The sequence below is a fragment of the Taeniopygia guttata genome, chromosome 6 (assembly GCF_048771995.1).
Source record: "Taeniopygia guttata chromosome 6, bTaeGut7.mat, whole genome shotgun sequence".
Lineage (NCBI taxonomy): Eukaryota > Metazoa > Chordata > Aves > Passeriformes > Estrildidae > Taeniopygia > Taeniopygia guttata.
In genome coordinates, this window is record NC_133031.1 from 18129494 (window position 1) to 18148358 (window position 18865).

An 18865-nucleotide genomic window follows, 5' to 3' on the forward strand; every position below is an offset into this window, starting at 1 on the left:
TTCCTGTTCTTTGTCTTTTTCTGAGGTCTCTATCAAATATTTGTATGACCCCAGTGCCCCACCCTTTACAACACATATCCTTACAGCATTGCTTAGCGATCACTCTTTTATCTGTGAGGAGCTGAGTCCAGAGAAGAATACTCAAGTTAGTGTAGGAACCCTATGCCAAAGCTGAATCTTATCTTAGGCATTTTAAATTCTATCCTTCCACCCACCTCTGAAATGTCTTTTTTCCGTATTTGTGTTCTCTATTCCTTAGAAAAGTTTCATTGTGGTAAACAGAATGGGACTGTGTCCTCAGAACTCATGGACTGGTGTGTTTACACTATAGCAGTGGAGTTACATCACTTCCTCCCTTGTGATGATTTTGCCTCTAATTCCAAAAGCCATACAAAAGACCAGACAGGACTCACACAGCATATTGTTTGCTTTTGCTTACTGTCATATCAAAAGAATCACTGTTTCTATTCTTAGTTTCCTAGATTTTCTGTTGTGAGAGCATTTTGCAAGTTGAACATAAAATAAATACTGTCATGTGTTTTTTCTCTTCTCTGATCACAACAGACCTTTGCTAGAAGAACTTATAGGTGTGCTAAGAGTAACCTGCTTCTCGTCATACCTTACTTGTTTTCCTACTGACAGCAGAGTGAACCTTGGGTGTTCAGGTTTTTTTCTGTTTGTGCACACATTCATCCATGTTCTTAGCCCGTTACATAGTTGAGTACATGTTTAAAGAAACAACCTTGGGCTGCTTTCCCCTCAAAGTCAAAGCTGTTGTGACGTCACATCCCACGTCAAATCTTGTAATGTATTTTCTGTATTTTTTTTATTAAACTGAATGTTATAAATCTAGATTTTATGTCTGATCTAATCAACTGCTGCTTTCCAAGTAAACTGACCTGCTAACTCTGTATATTACTTTGAAGAGAAAATTTTATACCTGTCATATAGAGTAAAGCATGGAGCTTCCAGTAGACCTGTGATCTGGTCTTAATCTTTGAAGCTACTTGAATACTGATTAATCACTTGGGAACTCTATTGGAGTCTATTTCATGTAGCTCTCAGTGCATTTGTTTAAAGATGGAGCTAAAGAAGGAAGATATGCTTTGAAGTCCTGGGTAGAGGGGAGAAAGATGTGCATGCAACTTGTGCACTTGACAAACAGAGAAGTTCAGTGGAGTTTATATTGTCCCCTTTCTTGAGTCCCAGCCCATTGGATTTGGAAAGTTCTTCCTGTCTTGGAATGTAGCATGTGCTTCTTCCTTGTTTTGTGATTTGAATGTTACCTCTTAAACAAGATGTTTTTGAAATATACACTGGGCAATACAAAACCTGTTAGTTTTCCATGCAGTCCTCATTATAATAACTCCAAGGTTTCATCGTAATGGTATTTTACTGATCACAAGATAGGATAGATCTTCCTTGGTAGCCCACAGCTGTCGTAAACTTAAAAAGATGGGACAAAGATTACTCTAAGGTCTCAATTTCTCTGAAAGACTGCAGTGGGCAATTTTGGTTGTACAAAAAGTGGGCCTGATTAAATCCAGTACAGCTGACAGACACCAAAAGTTATTAATATCTGCTTAACTCAGGTATAAAGCACAGTTTTTGCTACATTGGGCAAATGTCTACATCATAAGAATTTTTATCAAAATTGTACTCATTGGATCCTTCATTTAACCTCAGAAGAAAAGGCAAAACTTGAATTGCTGGAAAGACAATATAATACAGTCATTTTCTCTAAAAAAGTCCCCCTTTGTCCAGCAGCATAGAGTGTGGCAGCCTGCAATGCTGTCCTCTTGCTGAAGGAAATTGGACTGAGAATGCCAATTCACTGCTATTGTCATTATATGACATTATTTTCACTCACTGCTATTGTCCACTTAAATGCTAATTTAAGGAAAGCAAAGATATTATTTCTTTTAGGCCCATCCATTTCTATGTTCTTCAGTTGAATATGCCTTTAAAGCCCACCAGCTGTTTTTTTCAGCATCATAAAGTTACTGTCAGTGGAAATTCCACTGAATGCATACAAATAGTTTATGTGATTCCTTCCCCTCCACCCCCATTCCTGTCTGTTTCAGGGATCATTCATGTGACCATCTATCACTCTCAGCCATTTGGTCCCAGAGAAGAATACTAACACCTTTTGCTTTTACAAAAAAAGACTTTGACTAGATAAGAAGATATTATCTCTTTTTAAAGAGGGAAAACTGTTAATTAAACTTGGAGGTCCTGTGGACTTCTGCTTTTGCCAGTTCCTCATCTTAAATATGAGAAGCTTGCTCACAAAAAATACTGTCTTCATTTTAGTGAGGCAGGATAGTAACAGCCTTGTAACAGATGCATGAATAACTATCCTATTCCATTTTCGGGGCATTGGAGCACCCAGAGCTGTGCCCAAGAGGCTGTTTGCCTGCTGGTGGCTGCAGCAGTTTGCTAAACAGGTTTTCTTAAGTCAGATGAGTCAAGCCCTGGCCAGAGTAGTTGCTTGCTGGTATCAGAGGTTAAAGTAGACTGGAATAAGACAGGAATTTTTCATCAGTAGAAACAAGGAAAAGGAGAAGGAACTACTTCCACTCTCACTGTAACATTAGAAGTACAACTGAATGTAATGGTCAGCTTTAGTCATGATTTATAACAGCAAGCTGGATCAACTTGTCTTACATTTCCACTGTGAGACTGTTCTCTACAAACTTGAATTTTATGGGAGGTGACAAATATATTGACAAATACAAAGTTCACCCTAAACATAGTTATTTCAGTTTTTGCTAAGTAGATGAACTACATTATGTGCACATTTATTTAAGCAATTATGTTGTTTAATATAATTTGTCTTCACATATTATTGCATGGAAAAATAGTGAACGATGAGTCCATATTATCATTTTATTAGATTATTAACTTTTTACTTGTTATCTGTGTCAAGTTATATTTGGATAGAAATTAGAATTAAATTAAAAACAGTATTTGTAATTATTCATGCTAATTAAATAAAATGACCATAAGTTCCCTGACTTCCTAAATATACTAGAACAGAACAAGCGAGCTTTTCTAAGCAGGTTTTGCATTAAAAACATTATTTATTAACTGGAAGAAAGGATACTAAAAGGAGGAATTTGGATTGGTTTAAGAGCCCTATTTTAAAACTAATAGATTTCATCCTTTCATCCCTACTCTAATTCACTTAATTTGAGGAAAACAAATGTTTCTGCTTTTTCACATCAGAGTTTGTTTCTTCATTTTAAATGACCAGGTTACTGAACTGAACTAAATTCTCTTTGTTTCACTTGCTAATATGAAATGAAGGAAATAGTATCTTTTCACCTTCCAGGAGGCTAAAGTTCTCAAAGATTGTTTAGCATTTCAGAAAATCTTTCCAAGTATCTAGCCAGTGATTTCCCCATGATTAGCATCACAGCTTTCCTGCAAATCAGATTCTGTTTGAATACTACTTTATGTCTTTCAAGTATAACAAGTATCCTTTTTTGTCAGTAATTCCAACTTTTTTGCATACATTCATGTATGAATTTTAAAAATATTAACTGAAAAAAAACCCCTAATTGTATTCCAGAGAGGGGAGGTCTGGAGGAAAGTAAAATCCATGAACTTTTTCCTTTCTCTGAATCTTCACAAGGCAGTTGAAAATTTCTGCATTGTCTGTTCCATAAGAGGGACAGCAGGGTAGGTTTCCTAGCCTAGTGTCCAACAAGTCACTAAGTGACAACTCATTCATGGACATTCCTTGCACATTCTTAATAGGGAGAAATAAGGATGACCTGTCTGCTCCATAGTAAAAAAATGGTTTTATTTACTTGCTTTCAGAGATTTGAGTATTAAGTGAGCCCTGTATTAGTAGAATAATTGTCTGAAAGGGAGTGTTTGATATTGGCAGTGCTAGGCAAGGCTGGGCTGTACATAGCTGTGGTGCTAAGCTGTGTCAGTGAATAGGTGCCCAGGACTTTGGGGAAGGTCTTCTGGCACGTTGAAGAGGTTGCTGCCTGTTTTGCAGCATTTCCACTTCTTCAGTTCCAAGAAGCTCCCAGACAAAGGGTCTTCAGCAACACTATTCCTTAACTATCTCACTACATTTCATGACATTAGGTAGGTACATATTTTTGATGGTTTGATGGCTTTTGGAGGGGTGTAGTCTCAGAATGGTGTGAGCTGGAAGAGCTTGCTGAGAACAGCTAGGTCATGAGCTAGAGAAAAGGATTTTCTCTTAAGTCTTCAGAAAGGAAGAGTTTCTGAAGACTGTATGATCTGGTATCATACAGCTATGGTTTGGAAAGACCTAGCTATGCTTTTTTCTGTCTGGGAAGACTAAGCTGGGGAGACTTGCTTGTAGACTGAAGCTCTAAATCTCACATTGTGAAGTGACTCCACACAGAATTTGTACCCTGAATGGGTAGGTTTGTTTCACTATTACACCAACATCCCTTCCTGGGAGGAAGACCTGGGTGATACCAAAGAAATCTGCATGCCTTTTCCTTAATTTCCTAGCTGGGGTAGATCAGGAAGCAGGACTGAGTTCCTCACATCTCTGGTCCTTCCTGAAAGCATTGCCCAGCCCCATAGCAAACATATCATGAATCATTCATCTTTAATAGATTATGCAAATTGAGAACATCAGATCAATGAAGATCAATACCTGCAACCATTTAATTGCCAGCAAAAACATTTTAAGAATGAGCATTATCTGAAGTCCTTTCTTGGGTAATGGCACCATTAATCCAAACATTGGATCTTGGCCTAAGTGTACAGGAAAAATTCTCTACCCCTCTTCCCCTGATGCCTTTCAGGGTGTTGAGGGGCTTTTTCTTCCCCTTTTCATTTCCAGTTTCTGAGTTTCTCCATCATTACCACCAGTGAACAGCTCCCAGTGCTAATAGTTCTGCTTTTGTTCCTCTGCACTGATTGAAATGTCGCATACAGATTGAGATGTTAGTGCTAAGTTGCCACCTGGGAATGTCAAGCTGGGTCTGAAATGAACTTTTCTCACTCTTGGATCCAGATGGATCAGATGGGGATGTTCTCAAGCTGAGCAGGGAATGTGGCAGGGAACAGAGTAGGGGTAGCACAGGGTGGGAGGGACATGATGAAAGTTTTGTTTCTCAGCCTATAGTCTGTTCTGTAAGGCCAGATCTGTCTCCTGCTGTGTTCTTGTGAGAGTCATGTCCAAGGCTTGTGTAGTGTCCCAGCCTTCAGGAAGCCTCCTGTCACATTGACAAGCTAGAATGCACCATCTTCGCTTAGGCAAAAGGACTAAAAAGGATTATTTTCATGGCCTCTTTGAATCTTAAACTCTGACTGTAGACACATCACCTTTACATTTAGCTGTGGGGATTTGCCTTGCTCTCCTACTGGCTTTCCCCTCAAAGACAAGAAGATATTTCCTGTAAGAGATGTGGATCTGCCAAACAGTACATGAACAAAACCTGAGTTTTGCAAATACAAAGAAAGTTAGAAAAATTTTGCCACAGCTAAGCCATTTTTTCCTGGTTGGCCAAGAACCTGCATGCCTACAAGGATTCTGAATCAAGCCTGTTAGCTGTAAAAGCCATGAAAAAGGTCTTAGATGTCATACTTTCTAGACATTTCCTGAATAATATAGTTCATCTCCCATGTGATTTTGCAGACACACTGGATGTCCACTGTGTTTGAGTTAACTCTTACTAATCCTGCCTGGTCCCAAAGTTCTTGGTAGCCAAAAGTTGTATGCAACAATATGCCTTTGCTCAGTGTTTGCTGAACAAGAAATGACTGCCTGCCTCAGCCATGAGCTGCCCCGACATCAGGGGTTATTAGCTGGGGCTTCTGAAAATAAAAATTGAGATACATATTCCAATGCTCTTGATTCTGCGCCACCAGGGGACAACTTTTTGGTCAAGGGACAAGAAGCTTCTTCCCTTGCTAACAGGACTTCGACCTCTTTGTCGTGAGTTGATTCTCAACTTCTGCCACAAGGTTTCTAGAGAGGCTACAAAAGTTGTGAGAAAGGGGGATATACCAAACAGGAGCAAGTCACTTGAGCCTTGCAGCCACTTTAGCTACCCAGGAGGAGATATGCAACTCTGTAGCTGTGTGAGCAGCCACTGATGGCAACTAAGGCCTCGAGAAGAAGTGCTGTGGCACCAGAATACTTCCTTATGGCTCTAGACACACACAGGACAGGCAGCCTACACCAGTATCAGGACAGAGTGGGAGTGACCCATGGCCCCAGGCCAACCTGTGCCACTCAGGTTCTGCATGTGGCACCAGTAAAAAGGAAGTTTCAGTGAAGTGACTGCTACAGGATTGCCTCCTATTTCTCTGCATCCCCATTTGTCTGATTTCATATGCTTGCTCACAGTTTCTACTCTTCCAGACACACCTGAGTTTAATGTGCCCACACATGAGGAAAGGCTGTGAACAAATTTTTTTGCCAGCTTTCCTAGGAGACTCATAGACCTAAGGAGGAGGGAGTTTAGCAGTCGCAGTTTAGCAGATCTCAGTTTTTATTTTGCAAATGCCCCTTCCAAGTGACAGGGCTGAATAAAACTTAAACTATTATTTCTCCAAAAGATAACCAAGTGGAGATTGTGTAAGCCATGACCCTGTTGTTCTCAGATACAAAGGAAAACAATCACAGTGCATATTTGGACATATTTGTCCTTCACCAGCATCCCAGCATTAAGCCCCATCTGGACACACAAGTTGGTGATTCACATCTGGGTTTGCCTATCTTTGAGTCACACCTGAACACATCTAAGTGTACCCAAAACTGCCAACACTGAATTTCAAACTTCTATTGAACTCTTATTTTCCCCACAGTCTTTCTGTCTCTTTCCTTGTTTGCCGCAGAGGGGTATCTTGCATTAGCAGAAAAAGCAGAAGCTAATGGTGATGAGGGAAATAAATAAAAAGCTTGGTTCTGCTGTTTGGTCAGGCAGCTTACCGGTCACCACAGGGTACGTCTGGGGTCCTGACACATTTGTCCCCAGGTCTGGGTTAGCAGAGGTGGATAGACTTGATTTGACTTCATCGAGACCAGGGGTCAGAGCTGGGAGGGAGTACTCATTACCCTGGGGAAGAGAGGAGAAAGACAGCTCGCTATTGATGCCATGGGAGAAAGGGAAGGGTGTACAGATGGGGGGGAGGAAGAGGAGAGATGCAAACCCTTGCACAGATGGAAGAGGAGGAGGAGGAGGAAATGGAGAAGATAGAGTGACAAGAGGGTTGAGGGGGATGAGGAGGGGTGTTTAAGGATGAACTGTCCCACCTGCCTGCTTGATGCTGTGAAGGGGAAGAGAGGTGAGGGATCTGGCCTATTATCTGTGGCATGGCTGAGCCCTCATTCGATGCTGTGGGGATGGGGATGGCTATCTGTGCCAGCCCATGGGAAAAGAAAGGGGTAATCCACATCCCCTCCTCTTGGCTGAGTGGAGATGGGAGGTGTTTACCCTGGTGACAAGGACAGCTGGGGCATAGGACTACAATGACATGACTAGGACAGGCTGTAGGAAGCAGCCAGAGTTGGCCCACTGTCACCAGGGTCTCTGCCTGGGTCGCCTGTCTCCCCTCCACTGTTACCTCTGTCCTAGCTTTTTAAAAACAAAGAAGTCTCATCCCCTGCCTCTGTCACTCTGTGCATTGGGGTATGAAATTGGGGAGGGGGGAGCCACATGGCTAACAGAAGGGTGGGAGGGGGAGAGCCATTGAATCTGAAAGGGTGTCCTGTCCGAAAGGCTCTGGTAATTGCCTTTTTATTGTGGCAGCCTCCAGACCAGACGCGGGAGCTGGAGAAACCAGGAAGGCTACAAAACAGCAGGAAAAGTTGCTCTGATTAATATTACGTTAAATTAAAACTGATTTTCTGCTCTTTCTCCTCTGTTTTTTTCCATGCACTTCCCCAGCCCCCTCCCCACATCTTCCCCTCCTCCAGCAGGTTCCATGCATGCTGCCCCCTCCCCGCCCCTGTCCCTGCTTGGCTAGGACTGCCTAGTCATTTCCAATTCCTTCTTGTATTGATCTTCCTGTAGAAATCAGTTTTGTAATTAGCTGCAAATTAGGCCTTCTACTGGGGGTGAGCCTGCCCCCTGATTTATCACCAGAGTAATTCGCTGTGATCGGAGAGAAATTAAAATGAACTCAATTAGGCTTTGGATTTGCTTTATGGGCCCTGCTCAGAGTTTCAGGGGGAAAAATGACTGTGCTGGTGCTTAATAGTCTAATGAAAGTAAATAAAGGTTATTCATTGTAATAAACCCAGGGACTCTGGGATGAAGGGAGTCCACAGCCAGCCTCTCCTTCTCTTCCTTTGTTGGTTTATGGCTTGGGGCGGTTTAAAAAGACTTTTGATTTTCATTTTATTAAGACAAACAGCTTTTGGGATAAAAGGCTGGGAGAGCGGGGGAGTAAAGAAAAGGTAGGCAGAGCTGCAGAAGTGTGGAAAACTATGTTGGATATAGAAGTCAAGTCTTAGCTTTGGGCCATGAAGGAAAATAATCCATTAAAACCCAACCCTGTGGCTTGTTGGTCACCAGTGTGATCTCAGGGTGCAGGAGTCTCTATGCAGTGCTGTCTGCCAGTGAACATGGATGGAGGGGTAGGCATGCTCATGGCAAGGTACAGACAGGTCTGTGTGCAGAGGGAGAAGTAGTCATGGGAGCGTAGGGAGAGTACAGTGTGCATGTATATGGCAAGTTTACCAGAGGAGGTGAAGCTTGTGTATAAGCACAGTGATACAGCTAGACAGGGCTGTAAAAGGTATGTGCAATAATGGGTCAGTGTCAGTACAAGGGATGGAGAGGGGGAGAAGGATTTTGGTGAGGGAATCTCCCTGCCATCATCCTCTCAGTGCCTGCAGGTTCCCATTACCAGGCCAGGCCCTCACCTGCTCAGATTTGATGTGCTCTGATGTTTGAAAGACGTCAGGGTAAGAAGGACGCTCAAAAACTCGATCTAAAGCTTCCAGCTGCTGCTGGGTGAAAGTGTCGCCACGAAGGTGCTTCCGCAAACTGTCCACGCTGCTCTGGGAATCTCCATTGGGAACTGAGCCCTCGGATACATCTGCAGGGCACAGACAGAGAAAACAGGGAGTTAGCACCACCCTGCCTTGGACTGGTAACGGATGCAGGACAAGGACAGAGCAGGAAAGAGGGACACTCTGTGCCTCCACCCAGGTAGCTGTGCCACTCCTGAGGGAAGAGGAGGCTGCAGGGGCCCAAGAGGAGTCCCCTTCTCTCTGATGGAGTGGCCAGGCTGTTCCAGTGGGTTCTGTGGGATTCTCCTGCCCAGGATGAGTGAGGCTGTGGAGAATGGCGCTTAGCTCAGAGATGAGTTTCGGTTCCGCTGATTTTCAGTGTTAAAAATTGCCAAATCTCCACTGCTGAGCATAAAATGGGAGCAAAGCACAGCGATTAGCATCGCTAGAAGACCACTGGAGAGGCAGTTCACAGAGAAACAAGAGTGCTGAGGATGGGCTGTACTGGAGAGGACTGAGGGAGCCTGCAATGGGAAAAAGGCTCTCTTACAGTTTGGAGGGGAGCCAGTCTCTGTTGTAGCCCTGCAGTCCTATGAGCAGCTACCACTCTTATAATTTCAGCTGATCATATCCTAGATGAGCCTTTCATCCTCCTTAGATAACAGGGAAATCTGGTTTCTGACTCCATGATTCACCAGAGACAAATCTCTCTTTGTGGGGCAGCTGTCTCATCCAAGATATGTTGGTTTCTGTCCCATTCACCTATGTGTAGCTTGTGATTTATTGTGACCCATATCTCTGTTATAAAACTCCCTCCAAAATGAGATGAATCTTTGTCTCTGCCTGTCTCCCTTCTTATCCAAAATGAATTATTGTATTACAAAACCTAGGTGGGAATTACAAAATTCCCACCTGTTCAGTGGGATTCAGTCTTCCTGGTATTACTCTGTTCTTGCTAAGAATATAGCTGCCTTCTGGTAGAAGCTTCCCTAGAAGTGCATCTCTGTCCCTACAGCAGCCCTCCCTACAGCAGTCCAGTCTCATAGAAGTGCCTTCTGCCATGCTCCAGGATGTCTCTCTTTCTGTTGTGCCATCCCATATCTCTTGCAGCCCACTCATTCCCTCTGCTGTGAGTCCATTATAAATGCCCTGCCCCATCCAACGTGATTTTTTTTTTCCTGTGATAAACCATCTGATCACCTATCTGGGTTTGGGTTTAGTTTGGGTTTTTTTCCCTCTGTTGTCCCCCAACTCAAATGAGGTGCATTTTTCTCTGTTATAACCCCTTTTTATCTCAAGTGAGTCTCCTGCTATTAGCATCTGTCATATCCAAGGTGAGTCTGTCTGTTATAACCTCCTGTCCCAGCTGAAGTGAATCTTCCTCTGTCATAATCCCTCATCTCATCTGAGGCAAGTCTTCTCATTATAATCGCCTCCAAATGTGCTGAGTATCTTTCTGCTGTCACATCTCAGCCTAACTTTGGTGTGCCTGGTAATAATCCCCTCCTTCATCCATACTGATATACCTCCACACTCTCCATGCTGAATCCTTACCTACTGTGCTTCATCAGACACAAGTCTGGCTGCCTTATTACCCTGACTAACCTAAGATCAGGTTCTCCCTCTTGTGCTGTAATTATCTTCCTGGTTTTTCACTAATATGCCTCATACTTAGACCTTTCTTGGTGGCCTCCAGTCTGTGAATCTCAGAAACCTGCTGTCTCAAGAAATTGGTCAAGGGTTTTGTATAGACCTTTTCCTTCCTCCATGCAATCATGAGGTGCTCATGGACACATGATACTCCCAGGAGCCTGGAGTGGCATTCACTGTGCAGCATCCAGAACAATACCACTCTGCTGCTTCCTCTTTTATCTCACAAATGCTTTTAGCTCAGTGCCAAGATGGTATTTTCCTGGCACAGTTAATGCCCAACTGGTGGCCCAGAGTTATGACTGAGCCTGCTGCCTTCTGGCTATGAGATATATCCGTTTATAGGTGATTATATGATATGATATAATCAATAGTACATTATATACAGTAGCGTAGTACAGTACCACTCACAAGACCATAGAAAATATTACATATTGATTTGTCCCTGCCAGCAGCCTTCCCTCAAGCAGCCTTTTCTCTCTTTCTTTACCACCCCAAGCCAGAGCAAGGCTGTTTACTGGAGTTTTTTCCCCAGGCTTATTTGCCCAAGAGAAAGTTATCAATTTCCTGAAATCTGGAGTTCTTGACAGATTTGACTAAGAAAACAAAGCAAGGATCAGTCTTGGTGGACTGCACACTGTGTGGGTCAGTACAGTTTTCATGTTTTAGATGGACTGGGCTGTTTTTGCAGGCATTGAATTTCAGGAAGACTAGAACTCTGGTCCTCCCCACAGAAAGCTAGCACAGAACTCCTGGGTCCAGACTCAGAAAAAAAAAAAAAAATGTTTCTGTATCAGCCTCAACCTGTCTGCAGTCTCTGAAGCGGTTTCTCTTTGAGGATTTTTCCATGTGTCAGTCAGTGTGTGTGATCATACACACCATGATGCTAATACACATGGGTATTTTTGCAGTAGATAATTATTCTGTTATTCTTTAGATTCTGCATCACAGTACATACCTGACCAGGCATTTGTCTGTAGCTGCTGGTTTTGGCTATACCTGGTTTTCAAGGATGGCAGCCTTAAACTCCGCATTGTGTTTGGTGTTAGTGAACTGATGTACAGTAAAACTTTCACTGCTTGTCATTAAACTAGATTTTACCCTTAGTGAATGGCCCTGAGTGATTACAAGATTTGTGCACACGTGCACAGGTATTTGCAATTCTGTCTGCCTTCAGAGCCCTGTGCACATGTGTCTCCTGCATGTGCACAGGCCATGCCTTTGTGTGAAGAGGCTGAAATCACAGCTTTCCTGAGTCGCTGTAAGAGTCTCTTTTCCTTCATTTATTCAGAGGCCCTTCAGATCTTGACAAATCTGTCACTCTAAATTTGCAGGAGATTATGGTGCTCTCTGCCTAGCACGGAGAGAGGTGATATATGATATCTGCTGCCCCTATTGATTGCCTGATCTGGTGGCAGAGGGCTGGCGAAATGAACTTGAAATGAACATCATGCCTCAACTCATTGTGCGTATAATACACTACTTAATCCCACATTTTTGAGCCGCTATGGAATTCAATTGATCAATCATGTCCCTCTGATAGTACTGTTTTAGGGGTTATTGCTGCTCTGCTCACTGACCTTTCTATTTATTTATTTATTTATGTCAGATTGTGTGCGTGTGCATGTGCACACATAAGCGTGTATGTGTATTTGGGAAACCCAGAACCAGCTGATGAGAGAGAATCTGTACAGTCTGTGGGAAATAAAAGATAAGGATGAAGGAAAGAGAAGAGTAAATAATGGGGTTAAATAAGAAATAAGAATGATCAAAGCTAGAAAATGGATAGAGAGGGATGCAAAAGTTGTAAGGAGAAAGACAATGCTCTAGTTTAGGTGGAAATTCCTGGAGGGGAGAGGGAGGAATAAGGGGGATGGGCCACTCTGCCCTAGCCTATGCTTTAAAATCTGTGAAATCAAAGAAACTTTTGACAGAGGCCTGTAGGGCACCTCAAAGCAGATCTTGTCTAAACAGCTTGCAGTAGTATTTGGCTTAATAATGGTGGAATGCATGAATCTCAAACTTCACAGAGCAATTATATGAATTGTGTGTATATATTTTACTTATGAAGCAGAGAAAGTTCCACAGAGGTGATCCTGAAAGACAGATCTGTATGTCTTGTGTTGCTAAAGTTGAGACATTCACAGTCACTGATCATTTTATTTTCTTCAAAACCAAATGATTGCAAGTCTCCTGAGTTTGTCTTCTGGTGTCAAAACCTCCAGAGGATTTGTTTTCATTTTTTCCCTGAAACTGCAAGGACCAGACACTTATATCTGGTTTTAGATCAAAGTTACAATTCTCATCCAAGCATATGACTTTGTAAGCTGGACTATCAGGAGAAGCTTCAAATAGTGTAATACACAAAGTATGAGAGCTGACAGCCATGTGGGTATGAGCAGAGGTGGCAGAAAAAAAACTGAGAGGACTTTGGAGAAGAGATGGAGTTCATCAGAGGGCTGTGGGTGCTAGTGAAGAAAGGGCTTACAGAGAAAATTTGAATTGGGAAAGACTAGCAGATCCCAGGAGGAATGGCACTGTGGTGGGCAACAGTCACTTCAGCTGATGAAGAACAGTGCTAGGAATAAACGCTTAAGGAATAGGTATTTTCCAAGAAAGCAGATATTGGAAAGGGTCCTGTTCAAAGGGGTAAAGGAAGACTTCAGCTGCAGGATGTCTGAGGATGCCATGTGGGTAACTGTTCTAATTGTACCCAATAGAAAGCAGCATCAATACCTTTCCCAGTTCCCTTTTATTGGCAAGGGAAACCTCTCTTTTAAATCATAAGAATCTTAACAAACAGCTTGAGAGGCAAACCATGGTCTCAATCACTGCGTCCCTCACAAAGGCGCACATTGCTGTCAGTGTGATCAGGCCTTGCATATGTGACAGGAAATATCTCTCCTCTGAGGTACAGGGAGTACACACAGTGAATGTTCAGAGCAAACCCTCAACACAAGACATAGAAATGCTCCACGGGTGTCACAGAAGTATTCTGACAGATAACAAGGAGATGCTGTGCCAAAGAGCAACAGAACAAACTTAACTACATCTGACACAGGGAATATGCCCATTAAATAATTCCAAAACAAAGAGACATTCTCAGGTCTGGAAGCCACAAAGACACCAAAATGTACTAGTAGCACAAAGTAGCATAATTCATTACTTCTCTGGCTACAACTGACAGACAGAACTCTTGCTCAGGGTGGGACAGAACCATCTCAACAAATAACTCAGAAGTATTGTGACATAGGAATATTTTTATGGCACAGAAACATCTAGGAAGGTCATGAGGAGCTGTGTAGCTACCACACAAACCTGGAGATACTGCTCTCTTTTAGGGAAGGGGCTGTTACCATCCTTATGACTGCCTGCAGTGTCGTGGGGCCCTGATCTCAGCTGGGCCCTTGCAGCTCTATCAATAAAAATCACAGTCATAATAAAAGTGAATGTGACTGGCATGAGAACTGCCAGCCAGGTGACACAGCAGAACCCATCTAATTGTCAAAGACTCTGAGGGAAGCACAACTGTCCGATGCAGTATTGCTGAGCTGGCTGCTGCAGTGCTGTCCCTCTGCACCAGCAAGGCGACCCTGTCCTCTCTTGCAGCCTGCCTGTACCACTCCTGCTGGGGTGCTCGACTCAGAGCAGCCCTCTCCCCATCCCTGAGCATTTGTGGATACATGTACTGCCCCTTCCCAAATCACACTTTTGTGTTAAGACTGCTCTTTCCCTTTTTTCTGTTTCTCTTCTCTTTTTTTCCCCTCTGATGTGTTCCCGTGTCCCCAAGCAGCTGGGCCTGTCAGGCAGCTTTCCTGTCCATCCCGGGGGGCTTTTCCCCACACTGCCAGTTGTTGCAGTTTCAAACTCAATTGTTCTCCTCGGTGCTGAGGCAAATGGAGTCATTAATTACCTTCTATCGGCTGGGCCGGGTTCAGAACGCGATCGATAGCCAGTGCTTGTCATTCACGGCAGCCAGCGCTGTGCAGACCCTCGTGCTGCACTCGGTGCAACATGAAGGACCCCAGCACTAGCAGAGCTGGCCTTCAAACCCTGGTCTCAAGCTCCTGCTGGGAATAGCAGACCTCCTGCATCTGTGTCTGAGCTGACCCCCAGCCAAGAGAGAGACCGAGGACAAGGACCTTTGCAGATGGCCAGGATTGTCTGATACTGATTTCCTGATCCAGTCTAGCTGTCACAATGTTTCTAGAGACATTGTTTGCATCCTCAGTAATTATTCAGCTAATACTGTACTCCCCCTAGTAAGGATAAGCACAAGGACTGGCAGTCCTAATCTGGTGATCTTTTCGCCTATGTAACTTTCTTGTCCTACTAGTTAGAGATTTGGAAAAGGAAGGCTGTAAATTTTGGTTTACATTTGATTCCAGGAGAATTCTTGTGGTCTTTTAGATAGTGTGAAAGAAGATTTCATCTCTAGATGTGTCCGTTTTGTGTTTTAGCATGTAGTAGTGTTGCAAAAATTCTGAGTGCTTTAATTGTGATAACTGGTGGGGAGAAAGATGAACCTCAAATTCAGATGGGAAGGATGCTAAGTGAGTGCAGAATAGAGATGATGGAGCATGGAAGTGGCTGGCAAGGTTCAGGAATGCACAGAGAAGGAAAGTTACCAGGGATCTATGCTGCGATGGTGAAAGAAGATACAGTACAAGTTCAGGTTATGTACAGTATCCTGCAGAAATAGGGATAGTGGGACATAAATACTGGAGGATTATCACCTCAAGGAAGACCATCAGCTTTCATGAACTCCACAGTTGTTCAGATTCCTGTGTCCATTTGCCTCAAGGGAATCCACAAACCTGAATTTCAGTATGCTAATTGATAGTACTGTGCTAGTCCATGTGTCTCTGTAGTTTAAGTGTGTCAGCAACACATCAACTGTGTGTATTTCTTACATGAGCAGGCTTAAAGCAGAAAGGCTCAGAAACAGATTTTATGTTTTGAAATTAGGGTATAGCTCACATGAGGAATTGATGAGTGAGGAAGGCTGCTCATGCAGGGAAGTGAGTGTGCCTGACTGAGGAAGAGTGAGATGTGTGTTGGTGCCTGACAGCAGTGCTTCTAACACAGGGGTTGTGTATGACTGAGTACCCTACATGGAGTAGGGACGAGCAGTGCAGCTTGAATACAGGGCTTACATGAGCAAAAATGGCAGTGCTCAATGAGAATGTAAATGTAATGAATTGTGTGTGCAAATGTGTAATGAAGTGTGTGCTCAGATGTGTCTTGGATTATCATGGAGCATGCAAAACTCATTTAAGGAAGTGAGTGTGTATATGCATATGAAAATCATATGTATTTACTACTGTATCTAAGTGTATGATTGCAAATTTGGACAAGAGCATCTGGGAAACTAAGTCTGTGTTGGATAGTAAAAATCTTTCCAGGTGTTGGGATGCAAACAGCTGTCTCAGATGTGTGTACAACATGTACTACAGCATGTGTGGGTGTGTTGGTAAGGGTTTTAGCCTAGGTAGTAGTTTCCTAGGTCCAGTATCTCTTACTAGTGCTATTAGGTTTGTCTGTTAGACAAATAGAAATGCAGCTGCCTCTAGGATCCAGTACACTGGCTTTGTTTACATTGACAGAGTAGCAATTGGCACTCTCGCCCAGTGAGCCAGATCCTCTGGTCAGTGTAAATCTGTAAGTCTCTTACATTCATACATTACATCCTAAAATTTATCAGAAGGTTATCCTGATTTATGCTGTTGTGGTGTCCACAACATTGCCTTTAGTGCAGCATCCTTGGGTATAGCTGCTGCTGCAGGGCAGCAGGGCTCCAGAAGCTATGCTTTCCCTCTGCCAGAGAAGGTGATGCTCTTAGCATCACTGGCATGACTTAACTCTCTTCTCTCATCTTCCTAAGCGTGTTTGCTGGGGAGCTACTTCTTGGCAGGACTCCCCTTGGTGACCATATAAAAAGGGGTGGCTTTTGTTAGCTCCAAAGGACAGAAGCAACACAAAAAATTACACCGCATGCAGCCCTAACTATGCTTGTTTAGAGAAACTGCTTGCATTTATGAAGTCTTTGGTGCGGAAAGCAGGGTTGCAAATGACTGCATCAGAGCGACAGTAAAGGCCATTAATTTCCTGTTATGTTTTCCTGTGTTGGGGGCTTTATTAATTTAATTTTACACTGTCGAACAACAGCGAGCGCTGACACCGCCACACTTGGAGGGTTTTTTTTTTTCCTCAAGCAGTGCTTTGCCTGACATGGAAATCAACACTGCTATCACGATTGCTAGGCACAAAGCAGGGAGCCCAGAGCTGGACTGTCACCATCCAGTTTCACCTCCCAGTTTGTGGGAATCCTTGAGATTCTAGTGGAGAGCACTGAGAGGACACCAGCATATAGACTCAGCAGATCTGGGTCAGACAATGGACACCTTAATGCACAGTCTAGAAATACGAATTCTTCTTTAGACTGCTTGGTTCCATTGGCTTGGTCCCCCACAAATATGCCTCTTAATTTCCTTCTGTTTCCCTTGCTCTACACTTTCCCTTCCTTTCTTTCCACCTATTTTCCCCTCATGTACACTTTTACCTTAACCTCATCAGTCACAGGAGACTGCTGCCCCTGAGCCAGATACTTGTGAATCATGTTATTGGAAGCTCTTCTGAGTCAGCACTAAACCAGTATTCAAGCAGAGTGTTTTTAGAGCTGCCATTTTTGACGTGCCATAAAACAAAGGCTCAAATCACTCAGAGTCATTAAAATTCCCATGGCATTTTTTGCAAGAGTGCAGACATTAACCTGGCTGTCCTGAACAAAATCCAGCCTGAGTGATTACCCACAGCATATCTTAATTCTCCTGTGGTTTCATTTGGACATGGCACAGCAAAATTTCACAGTTGATGCTCTGTATTGTTCAACATCTGCCATGGTCCACCTGAGAGTCAGCCACATTTTAGTAGAAAATGAGATCTTAAGAATGGGAAGGTTAATAAACAACATATGATACAAGATGGATAATTATGAAATGCCATGCAATGAAAGAGTTACAGGCTTGCAATAGGCAGCAATTTGCTTGAAATATCACCATGCAAAATATTTTTTTGAATCTTCGTTCCTATAATAACTGTAAACCATTTAGTAAAATAATTTGTCATCTTTGTGCATAAGGTCACATGAAGGCCATTATAGGTTCATGAAGGAACCTATACTGATGTGACCTCTATAAAATGTATATTGCAGATATGTTGCAAATTGTAAGAGGTAGACTCCAAACAAAAGAGGGCCCAGCCATGGGCAGCAATCAGTTTCACAAACAAGTGAGGTGTCTGCAGAGAAGACCCGTGAGTATATTTGAGGATTAGCTAGTGGAGTATTGTTTTTTGTTTGCTAGGATTTAATAAAGTTGTCCCAAGCTCTAGAACAGTCTTGATCTTCTTGGAAAGTCAACCTTTCTGTTCAAGGCCTACCTCTTCTCAGACTAGATGCCAAAAGCCAAAGCAAAAGAACACCAGGTAATTTGGGAAACCAGGTATGGAAGTATACCTGTCCTTTATAACAACCTTTTCTAGAGATTTAAGAGAGGAGTAGAAGGCACTCAAGGTTTGATGGACATTTCATAATAATAATCACCTCATTAAGGTTTAATCAGATGTCTACAAATCTGTTCCAATGCAGATCCCCTAGCTTAAAAACATAATAGCTCCTCTGACCAAAAAAAAAGGCAGGACCAAAGAGAGAAAGAAATCCTGAGCTGATGCACATCCAAAAGGAAACTGTGATATCCATGACCTGGTTCCTATTCTGGCACTGTACTCATATGTGTTTCATGTAGCTGTTGACCTCTGTGGGAAGAGGCCTTTGTACCTTGAACCTCTTGGGATGTAAGCAGTTGGATGTTTGGATGAATGAAGGAAAAGTGAAAGGAAAATGTGGATCTAGGCAATATTTTTAGGCCCCTTAACAAAAGTCTGACATTTTAAAGGGCCTTAAAATGGGCATTAATTGCATTTGACACCTATTTAAAGCGTCCTTTATTTTATCTGATTGATTCTTGGAAAAATCACCTTCAAAGAGTTATGGATGGAGACAGGCAGAAGACAGTACGTATCTGGTGTGTGTCAATAGATAGATACAAATATGTATCTGTAACTGCTTCTTTCCAGCCAGCTACTACTAACAGAGTTGTCCTTCATATGCAATATCCTAGAGATTAGCTTAGCCTCTGCAGGCCAACACAAAATGCTGTCTTATCAGGTCTTGCTTGGAAGCTACAGAGA

At 42.9% G+C, this 18865-nt stretch overlaps 1 protein-coding gene across 14 annotated transcripts in view; it reads right to left on the minus strand.

Annotated features, from left to right (window-relative positions):
- PAX2 (paired box 2) overlaps positions 1-18865 on the minus strand; it is a 98029-nt gene that overhangs the window by 19016 nt on the left and 60148 nt on the right. For all 14 annotated transcript variants that reach the window (XM_072931031.1, XM_030275967.4, XM_072931030.1 and 11 more), the window contains 2 exons: positions 8876-9051; positions 6938-7064 (listed from right to left, as the gene is read on the minus strand). In XM_072931031.1, coding sequence (XP_072787132.1) covers positions 6938-7064; positions 8876-9051 — 303 coding nt within the window. The remainder of the gene's footprint in view (positions 1-6937; positions 7065-8875; positions 9052-18865) is intronic.